At 32.3% G+C, this 11,841-nt stretch overlaps 1 protein-coding gene across 1 annotated transcript; it reads left to right on the forward strand.

The window, feature by feature from the left end:
* The first annotated feature begins 22 nt into the window (after positions 1-22).
* Positions 23-11,098, forward strand: LOC119667434 (cubilin homolog). The gene is made up of 15 exons (XM_038076743.1): positions 23-301; positions 375-611; positions 672-1,745; positions 1,809-1,977; positions 2,035-2,282; positions 2,381-2,748; positions 2,816-2,955; positions 3,022-3,211; positions 4,761-6,279; positions 6,393-6,480; positions 6,568-6,599; positions 6,657-7,138; positions 7,553-7,619; positions 9,765-9,923; positions 11,015-11,098. Exons 1-15 carry the CDS (start codon positions 164-166, stop codon positions 11,096-11,098), a joined length of 4,995 nt encoding a protein of 1,664 aa, XP_037932671.1. The 5' UTR covers positions 23-163.
* The last annotated feature ends 743 nt before the right edge of the window (positions 11,099-11,841 follow it).

Here is an 11,841-nt window from a genome sequence, read left to right on the forward strand (position 1 = left end):
CGAACTCTGCGGCCATGGCACATGTGTGAGCGCCAATAATATACATAACTACACTTGCATTTGCGATGTTGGCTGGACATATACAAATTCTTCTCCAGCATGTGTAATCGATATTAACGAATGTGAGCTTCACACTAATCCTTGCCATAGTGAGTGTATTAATATGCCAGGTAGTTTTAAATGTGGTCCATGTCCAAATGGATACACTGGAAATGGCATTACTTGTCTTGACGTGGATGAGTGCGCTATCGATAACGGTGGTTGCAGTTTAATACCGAAAGTAAACTGTATAAATACTGAGGTACTATAAAATAAATAGAGAAATCAATTTCATTTTTTTGAATTGACGATGAATTTCATGTCTTTACTATTAGGGATCATATCACTGTGGCAATTGTCCAGAAGGTTGGTTGGGTGATGGTCATATTTGTATACCGGCTCCTTCCAATGATTGCAGTTCAGAAAATATTTGTCATCCTAAAGCAAAATGTGAGTATATATCGGATACAGTGGTTTGCACTTGTCCAGTCGGTTTGTCTGGTCACGGTTTTGGGGAAAATGGTTGTAAATCGGAAATAGCCACACATCCATGTGAGAATCATGAATGTAAGGCAAGTATATTCCACAGATCTGTTATAAGTCACAATGTTGAATTTGTTTATATTTTGTAGAATAACGGTACATGTGAAGTGAATGGTGAGGGCACGCGTTGTATATGTCCTGAAGGTTATATGGGTGCTACATGTGAAAAAAATGACGCATGCCATCCAAATCCATGTTCAAATGGTGGTAGTTGTAAGTTGGCTCCGAAAAATAAGTATCGTTGTGCATGTCAACGTGGCACTACAGGAAAAAACTGTGAAATACAACGTGAAATTTGCGGTTCCGTTTTGAGACAAGAAACAGGAGAAGTGATCTATCCACCAGAGGGTGGTAACTACGAAAATAGAGAACGTTGCGCATGGATCATACGTACCACAACTAATAAAATTCTCAATATAACTTTCAGTAAATTTGATTTGCAAACGTCGCTTGACTGCAGCAAAGATTTTCTGCAAATACACGATGGTCGTTCACTCAGTGCGCAGCTTGTGGGACGCTTCTGTGGAAGCGATTTGCCTCGCGGCGGTACCATTATAACTTCTCATCAAGAAGTATTTTTTTGGTTTCGTACGGATAATGAAACTACTTCAACTGGCTTTAAATTTTCGTGGGTATCACAGCCTCACACATGTGGTGGTCAATTTGAATTGGGTATGGGTAACAGCGATGTAATAAAGTCTCCAGGCTATCCCGGAAAAACACCTATTAACCGTGAATGTGAATGGGAGTTGGAAGCGAATTTTGGTTATCGATTTGTATTGCGCTTTTATGAAATTAATCTTGGTGGTGATTCTAATTGTACACAAGATACGCTAAAGATTTACGACTCAGATCGCCTCGTGAAAACTTTCTGCGAGTCTGAAAAACCTGCTCCTTTCTATACATCTTCAAATATAATTAGCATACATTTCCACACAGATGCTTTTCGAGAAGACAGTTCATTTCAATTACATTATGAGGTGATACCAAGTTCACCGAACTGTGGTGGAATTTTCACTGAGCCAAGAGCTACCATCGGCGGCCACATAAATGCAGAAATTTGTCTTTATCTAATACAGCAGCCCCCAGGTACTAAAATAAAACTAGAAATTTTAAATTATAATTTATTGGATAGCGATGATTGTGATTTGCAAAAAGTTGAAGTAAGTCAATAATATATATAATACATATATTAGCAGTTACATTAGACATGTATAAATTCTTAGATTTTTAATGGAAAAACTGACGAATATCCATTGGAGAAACGAATATGTGGTGATTTCAAGTCAGTGAGTCCGATTATATCGGAGGGAAATTACTTGCTTATACGGTATGAGTACGCGGTTGTAGGCTTAAAAATTGACACATTGTCTTTTGAAGCAAGATATAGTCGGAGTAAGTGCGTTATATATAGCGTAAATAGAACTTATGAGTACAAATGTCTTTTTTAAGTTTGTGAGGACAAATTTTTCGGTCCTGATGATGGAATTTTTATGACACCCAATTATCCTAACCCCTATTTTGATCATATGACTTGTACATATGACATTTATGGTCCATTGGGGAGTGTGATCCATATTAAGTTTGCAGATTTTCAAATATCTGAAAGTGTGCCAACGCTTCTGGATGAAGATGGCCACAATGTGAAATTGAAGCAACTTAACGACAGTGATGTTGATGAAAATCTTAATTTTGTTGAGGTTTGTAAAAAATGTAAACAATAGTTGGAAACTTCACCAACACGTATTTAAGTCTTAAGGAAAACATTTTGAATGTTTATTTTTATTTGCATTTTAAGGTTTATCTATCTAAGATAAGTAAACGTCGATTTTATAAGAATGCTACTCCAGAACCATTGGTATCCAGCCAAAATCACTTGCGTATTATTTTCAAAACGGCAGAAAATAGTCGTAGGGCGAGAGGATTAAAAATAGAATATTCTTTTGAAACTGTGCGTTGTGGTGGAATTTTCACGGAATCACGTAACAGTTACGAAAGCAACGAGAAGCTCAGTGACGTCTCTTATTGTGAATGGATTATTGAAGCACCAGAAAATAAACACATATCTTTGACTCTAACCTACACACCACCACAAAATGCCAATAACTTCAGTCTTTCCTTGCATTCAAAACTACCTGATACCAAAGACGAAAAGCTTCTGGCTAGGTAGGAACTATGATTTGTAATCTATGTTTCTATAAAATCATGTTTTTTCATAACGATTAATCCACAGTTACTCTCAAAATATTTATTTGAATGAAGTGTTTCACACGAGTGTATTGACAATAAAGTCTGTTAATGGCTTAACTAATTCTTCTGACTACTTTCCGGCGTATATATCTTTCAATTATACTTTAGTGGATAGTGCGGAAAGTAAGTTGGATGTAATAAAAATAAGACCTTTTAATTAAATCTCACTGATTTTTCACATTATTTTAGACTGTGGTGGAAATTTCAGTACAAGGTTCGGTGTACTTACGTCACCTGGTTGGCCAATGCCTTACGGTAATGACTTGGATTGTGTATGGATTATAATGGCGCCACTCGGTCACACAATAGAACTTGTGCCTAAGGAATTCGGTTTGGAGCAAGTTTCGACTGTATGCGATGATGATTTCTTAGAGATAAGGTGAAATAATTATTACTTAAAATTTAAACAAAACTTTGCTATTAAAAATGTTAATTACTTTCAGACAATTCGTATAAGATACTTTCAAAAGTAAATATAAATTTTCAAAATATATCACTAATGTACGCTAATGTATAACGTACATTAGTGATATATTCACTGATGCAACTTGAAGATAGCAATTCGTGAATCCATTATTTGGTAATTTTTTTGTCAGGCATTGTTTTTGAGTGATATACATTGTTTAAGAACAGAAGTCAAAACATATTAATTAGTTTAAACCTTTCATGTTTCTGTTTGTCACATTTTGACTTAACATTTGGACATTTTGTGGCTATATTATGCCCAAAAATATGATTATAGTGTGCCATCTGTTGACAAGTACACGTGTTGGTAAATTCATTTGTGAAAAGTATATATGTTATCCGAAAATACAGAGAGATAATAGTAATCTCATAGAATTTTAATTTTCCAGTTTCTTTTACTCTAAACGTGAAGCATAAACACTATATCATTTTCGAGACCTAACTTTTATTATAATCAGGTTGTTTACTGTTCGAGATAATCGAAAGCTCTTATAGGACAAAAGACGATGGTATAGGATTGTAATATTTTAGTTCGTCTTTCTTATATGCTCTAAACTGCAGCTCTACATCTCGCAAGGTTGTCTTTTAAAATACGCACTACGTACAAAATTATCATAATTATCTTGATATTGAATTTCTTAAATTTTTCTTCTCGATCATTTCTGTACTTTAACACCCATTCTTTATATATGTCATTCTTTATATATATTCTTAATATGTCATTAGTGTTTTTGTGTTCTTCATCGCTTGGAGTAACAGGTCACAATAATAACACACCTCTAACCTGGGTATTATATGACCTTTGAAAAAAATATTAGAAATTATTATTAAAAATTTGTGACTTTAACTCCATCTGTGATAAGCAAAATAAGCAAGTAACAAAATTTTTTAAATTAGTTGCATTAGTATCCCACTAAGTTATAAACGATACTTTTTTGTATATCAGGAGCGCCTCCTGTGACAGATCTTATCATGCATGAAGCTTTGTCAAAATAGAGAGCAGGTAAAATATGCTTTCCACTATTTTATTTTGACGATAAAGAGACTAGTGTAATATATATAGTATCTCTTTAAAGGTGAGGCTTCTGCATAAAATCAACAAAGATATTTAAAAAGAAATCTTTGTAACACATATGTTAGTCAGGCTGTCTATAATATAGAAATCACTCCAAACATGGATTATACCTTAGTCTGACACATTAGACGAGTACCAACATTTGTGTGATTGGCATTAAGTTTAGGCGCCGGGTGGCAGTAACGTAATGTTCTACATATTTACCTAAACGATTTAAATCCATTTTTCTGCGAAATACAGAAACAGATCAGGTTGCAGACTGGGTACTTTAGCTGGAAAAAAATTTTTTTGTTCAAAATTTAATTATCTGTTAAATTTAATTACTGTTAAATATTAAAGAACTTAATTAAAGAAAAATTATATATTTATTTTTTTCGATTTTTTCTAGGAATGGCATGTTTAGTAATTCTCCACTAATTGGTCAATATTGTGGAGTGAAAATACCAGACCGAATACCATCTTTTACAAATGTGTTATATATACGCTTTGTATCGGATTGGTATATTTCTGATAAAGGGTTCAATATTGTTTGGCAGCAAACAAGTACTGGTTGCGGAGGCAAACTAGATTCATTCTCAGGTTCCATACATTCGCCACATAATGCGGAAATATCTGGTGAAGTGGTGTGTAGTTGGAGTATAACCGTTTCACCCGGTTCCGTTATAAATCTTAATCTCACTTCTAATAATCCAAGTGCCTTATGTAGGCAAAATAGTTTAACAATTTATGATGGTCCCTTAACAAATAGTCCCACACTCAAGCTAAACTGCACAAATTTCGGAGATGTGTTAACATTGCAGTCAACATCAAACAAAGTACATGTACGTTATAGTGCTGATGGAGATGGACTTAAATTTGTACTGAATTATGTAACGAATTGCAACGTAATCATTAATAGTTTGCAGGGCATCATCGAATCTCCTAATTTTCCAGAAAATTATCCATATGACTTGAAATGTGCTTGGGAGTTACGCGGAGGTCGTAAAATGTCTCTTCTTTTTTCTCATTTGGATGTAGAAGGTTCGAAATTGGACTGTGCATATGATTACATAGAAGTTGTAGATATGCGTAATGATGAAGTACTTTCCACTCAACATTTATGTTCCATACCCACAAGTACAATTACAAACAGTGGCAGCCATCTCATATTAAAATTTTTCAGCGATGGCTCCTTTAGTAAAAAAGGATTTCATGCAGAGTTCAAAGTTGTTGGATGTGGTGGTCATTTAACGGATAATAACGGGCGCATTGATACCCCCAATGCTCCATATAGTGTAGATATCGATTGCAGATGGTATATAGAGGTCCCATCAGATAGACAAATTGTACTTAATATCAACTCAGTTCAATTTGGTTCATCGAAACATTGTGATTCAGATTATGTGATAATATCAGAATCATACAATGCTTTAGAATTCAACAAGCAGTGCGAAAGAAGTATTAAACCTTTAATTTTTACTTCATTTGCGAATCGTTTATTTATACATTTTCATACAAGTGAGAGACGGGAGCAAAAGTTTCTTAAAGCTTCATACTTCACTAAAAAAGCTGATTGTGGTGGAACTTATCATGGAGGCAGTAACACTATCTCATCACCCAACTACCCTCATGACCAACTGAAAAATATCGAATGTGTTTGGTATATAACAGTGGATGACGGTAAAAATATACTCTATGGATTGAATGGATATAATGTGACGAGCTCATTAAATTGCACCAGTGCTTCCATAACAATTAGTGAAGAATTAAATGGAGTTTGGACACCAAAAAAACCAATTTGTGGTGATAGTGAATATGTATCTTCAATGGATCTTTACAATCTTTGGTTTAGTGTAGGAAATCAAATAAGTATTACCGTAAAGACCGATGTTAATAGTACTGCAATGTTTGCCTTTTCATATTACGAGGTAAATTTGAAGTAAAATCGCTTCTGTAATTATTTTGCAAATGTTGATGTTTGTAAGAATGTGTTTATTTATGTATGCATTTATTAATAGAATTTTTTTACAATTACTCATAGGAATGCCATGTCACGTTAACCGATACCAGTGGTGTTCTTAGCTCCATTTCTTCGAAATATTGCAAATGGGTTATTGTAGCAACAGAAGGTAAAGTATTCTGATAATATATTATACTAATATTATATTAATCTTTTTTTATAGGTTCACAAATAAATTTAAATATTTTGCATATAGAATGTGATGGTAAGCCTTTACACAGTTTAAAGGTAAATTAAAAAAAATTAATTTAAAATGATAAATATTAATTTTCTTTTCAAATGAAGATATATGACGATTCTAAAACATTATTACACAATTTTTGTGAGGAGCACACATCACATGTTATCGCATCAAGTAATTTGACTATTCAAGCTCAGTTTATAAACTTCCGTGCTTCATACTCCACCATACAGACGTCATGTGGTGGTGTTATAACGTCTCTGCGTGGCACTTTAGCGTCGCCTTATTATCCTAGTACTTATCCATCAAATGTAGAATGTGTTTGGGATATACGAGCTTCGAAGGGTAACTTTATTGAAATCAATTTCGTAAACTTGGATATGGCAGAGTCAGATCGTTGCAATAATGACTTTTTGGAGCTTCGAACTACAATTCGTGGTAAAATATTAGCAACTTTATGTGGAAAAAATATGCCGACAGCTCCGATTGTAGTACTTGAAAACATATGGATTAAATTTCGCAGTGTGGAAGGCAGTTCCGGCAATGGCTTCAAGTTGACATGGAACTATGGTACTTCGCACAAAATGTATAACTGTTTTAAGCTTGCATTATTAATATTTGCATTGCATTATATTACATTAATATTTTTCTTTGATGCATCATACTAATTTAAGCTCTTCATTATCGGCAGTTGCGTAGATCAATCAATATAGTTGTAAATGAAAACTCTTAAAAATCCCTTTACTAAAGTTAATTTTTAACGCTGTAGCTAAGGTCCAGAGCTGTGCAAAATCAATTAAATTACAAATTAAATTACAATTACAGAATAATTATAATTGAGAATTGAATTTCCAAATTATATGTGTAATTTAATTGAAAACTTCAATTACGAATTACAGTATAATCGTAATTTGTAATTTAATTTCTAAATTACAGCCACAATTGAAATTGAAAATTCAAATTTCAAATTACGTACGTGTAATTTGCAAAAATAATCTAGAGAAGAAGAAGCATTGAAACTTCTGAGAGATGATAAACGAATCGAAACTATGGTTGAATTTTGGGTTGTAAGTGGCCCGCATTTTGTTTGCGCCTTCATTCATAGTCTCTTGTTGGGTTGCTTGTTTTTGCTTTTTACATTTGGTGTGTAGAAGTGATCCATTAGAACTTCAAAGCAGATCAAGAGGCAGAAAAATTTTTTTTTTTGTACGCAAATCGAAATTTGAATATGTGCATTGTTGCTTTTTTTTCATGAAGTTGTGAATTTAATATTGCTGTTTTTTTTGTATTTCTGTCTTGTGCAGTGATCGAAAATATGTATTTAGAAATGTGTATACTTGTTTCATTTGTTAGGTTGCGTGTGTACTTTTCTATGCTTTTGCTCTATGATATTTGTTTGTTTTGCTTGTATGTTTTTTTTGTTTTGGATTGTAGTTTTTTTATGAAATTTAGGAAGGTGTCTATTTCGCATGTTTTTATTATTTCTTTTGTTTTAAGCGCTGATATGCATGTGTGTCAGAATGTGTATACATTTTGTTGTTTTTTTTGTTTAATTGATTGAATATTTGACTATGAGTTGCGCGTAAATTTTTTAAAGCAAATTTGAAAAGATCGTTGTTTTTGTGCATCAAATAAATATATGCAAATTTGTAAGCAGTATATGTGTGTGTGTACAATGTGTATGCAAATAATATAATTTTATCTGTAATGAGATTATGCCTACATTTATGTTTTAAGAATTATTTTTATTGCTAAATACGATTTAGAAATTATAATAACAAAAATGAGTAAAAATATGTAGTTTAAGAATAAAATTTTTGGACAAAGTCTTATGCTGGATGTATATTTGGTTTTGTATGTGCAATAATTTTTTATTGAATATTTATTAAATGGTTAATTGCGTACAATGTTTAATTTTTCCCTGTTATATACGTATATGTGTATTTTTATATTTCTGAATATAAACAATAATTTTAATAACTAATTTTTATTAATATCGTCTAGTGATAATATGCATGTATATATAAAATTTTTAAAATTATATATTTCAATATTTTGTAGCAATGTGATAACAATACCAAATATACTTTAAAAATTTCAATTTCAATTTAGTTTGAATTTACTTGTTACAAATATACAAACATATACTGCTTACAAATTTGCATACATTTATTTGATGCACAAAAACAACGATCTTTTCAAATTTGCTTTAAAAAATTTACGCGCAACTCATAGTCAAATGTTCAATCAATTAAACAAAAAAAACAACAAAATGTATACACATTCTGACACACATGCATATCAGCGCTTAAAATAAAAGAAATAATAAAAACATGCGAAATAGACACCTTCTTAAATTTCATAAAAAAAAACTACAATCCAAAACAAAAAAAACATACAAGCAAAACAAACAAATATCATAGAGCAAAAGCATAGAAAAGTACACACGCAACCTAACAAACGAAACAAGTATACACATTTCTAAATACATATTTTCGATCACTGCACAAGACAGATATACAAAAAAAAACAGCAATATTAAATTCACAACTTCATGAAAAAAAAGCAACAATGCAACATATTCAGATTTCGATTTGCGTATAAAAGAAAAAATTTTTCTGCCTCTTGATCTGCTTTGAAGTTCTAATGGAACACTTCTACACACCAAATGTAAAAAACAAAAACAAGCAACCCAACAAAAGACTATGAATGAAGGCGCAAACAAAATGCGGGCCACTTACAACCCAAAATTCAACAATAGTTTCGATTCGTTTATCATCTTTCAGAAGTTTCAATGCTTCTTCTTCTCTAGATTACTTTAGCAAATTACACGTAATTTGAAATTTGAATTTTCAATTTCAATTGTGCCTGTAATTTAGAAATTAAATTACAAATTACGATTATACTGTAATTCGTAATTGAAGTTTTCAATTAAATTACACATATAATTTGGAAATTCAATTATCAATTAAATTACTCAGTAATTTATAATTGAGTGTAATCTAATTAAAAATGTAATCATTATTGCACAGCTCTGATTTCACTACTGTTCGAAAAAAGCTCTTTATGAAATATAACAAGTTGGCTATTAAAAATAATAGTCACTTTCGTCTGAAAAATTTGACGTTAAATTACAACTTATATTCACGAAAAGACATTTCTTTAAAAATGTTATTTAAATGTGATTCACTGTTTTAAATACTCTATTTTAGTTTCAATGGAATAGCACACAATCTAAACTTAATGTTAGTATTTTTAGTATGGATCCTGCACTATCATATACATGCGCAATCGATGAACCATGTAGTGAAACCTTACTTCTTACCCAAGCTTGGGATACAAAAAAATGGCACATCGAACACAGTCATAGGGTATCCCTAATTCATGCTCACACATACGGATCGCCGCTTCTCTACATAAGTCCGATAAACTCCAAAACAAAATCGACACTCTTGTGATACATATGACAAACGAGGACCTATATCAAAACTGTTATAATTGCATCAAATATCGGGGTCTTGTCAGATAAGTGTGATGCGATCGATTTTTCCACAGAGTTTAGGCATTATTATTAGGCATCAAGTTCTACTCATCTTCCATTCTCGCAAATTCCTCATAATCTTTAAATAGTATGCTGCAATGCTTTTCTTCTTTTAACGATTCTTAATAGTTTCTCATAATATGAATTGTTTACTTGATTAATCGCCGTTGAGCATTACCCGTGAGTAAAGCAGTTGTTAAAGAAGGAACTGATGTGAAAATCATTGTTTATGTCATTTAACTAAATTTTTAGTAATATTGACAGAGAAAGAAATATTAAGATAGCAATGGAAGTCGTAATTTCTGATATAATACGAAGCTTTTACTGTAAGTGGCAAGATTTGGTTTTGAAAGTGCTAAATTACTGTTTAACTTAAGCACTGCAATGACATGGACTAAAAGCTCGAACTACCACAAAAAACCAACAATAACACATCCTAAATGCATCGACAATATCACCGGGCATCCCAAATTTATGCTCCTGTATACGGATCGGCCTGAATACGGATTGGCCACATCAAATATAAAATAATTTCATAGATTATTCAGATCATGTAAGATGAGTACGCTGCTTAGTTGATCATATTTGATGAAAAATGTTCATGGATTTTTCGGATTATGGCAAATGAATACGCTATTTGGTTGATCACATTCTTTTAAAAATTTGATGTGATTTTTAGCACAGCATTTTTTGGATTTCCTTATATAACAGAAGAAGAGTTTGTTTTATATTAACATTGCCTGCCGATGAGAAAATATATTTTATTCAGCCTTAAGTAAGATTCCTAGCATTTCTTTTTTAGATGCGTCTTCCAACGTAGTTTTGCAAAAAGCGTTAGTGATTATTCTACCATAATTGGCTCGAAAGAGTTTTGTTTAAGAGCATAATACTATGTGTATTCATAACTTTTTTCTGATTTAGCTAAAAAATGATGCTAGCGATCTTTATAACCTGGAATCTGGAGTCTGGGCCCAGAAGACATGGCAAAACGATTTTGCTACATAACAATGTGTCATTTCATACCGCAAAACCAGTGAAATGCACCTTCAAATCATTTGTATAGGACATCCTTCAATTACCTCTTTGCGTCAATGGGCCATGCGCTTGCAGAGTGTCACTTCAGCAATTTCTAGACGAAGTTGGAAAATGGCTAGAACAATGGTTTACCGTAAAAGACAAGCAGTTTTTCTGGTTTTTCTGGAAAATCCCATATATTACATATTTTCTTTACCAAAAAAAAAAAAAATAATAGAAAAAGCTAATACAGCGCTAAGAGGATACCACAATCATTCCAGGCAAGCTCTTACTATTTGTAAATATGACAAACCTTTTTTACCCTTTCTTTATATATTTCTCATGTTAAAAAAAAAAAATAATTATTCTTCCAGAAATAAGTCTATTTTTGTTCATGAACGCAAATAAGTTTCCTGACGTCATTGTAATTAACATTTTAATTTCAACCCAAAATTATTTTCTTTTAAATCCTTTGTTTTTCTCTTGACTAAAACTTGACAACTAATAAATCACTTTACACCGTGTTTCAGACACCAGCAAAATTTACTGCAACACGTATTTACCATAACTTAATAAAGTGTCTTCAACATGACGAAATATCAAACAGAAATGTGTCAAAGTGCCGGAAACACCACAGGCTATACATAAGCGCGTCTCTCACCACAATTCTTCGCGCTATACAAAATTGTATTTGCTATACACGGCGATGTCATCACGCTGTTAAACAGTGTCTG

The sequence above is a fragment of the Teleopsis dalmanni genome, chromosome 1, assembly GCF_002237135.1.
Source record: "Teleopsis dalmanni isolate 2A chromosome 1, ASM223713v2, whole genome shotgun sequence".
Classification (NCBI taxonomy): domain Eukaryota; kingdom Metazoa; phylum Arthropoda; class Insecta; order Diptera; family Diopsidae; genus Teleopsis; species Teleopsis dalmanni.

Coding starts and splice junctions, on each gene's coding strand:
- LOC119667434 (XM_038076743.1), top strand. CDS start 164: ATGCCAGGTAGTTTTAAATGTGGTCCATGTCCAAATGGATACACTGGA. Junction 6,280..6,392: donor TTGCCTTTTCATATTACGAG/GTAAATTTGAAG, acceptor AATTACTCATAG/GAATGCCATGTCACGTTAAC. Junction 6,600..6,656: donor AGCCTTTACACAGTTTAAAG/GTAAATTAAAAA, acceptor TTTCAAATGAAG/ATATATGACGATTCTAAAAC.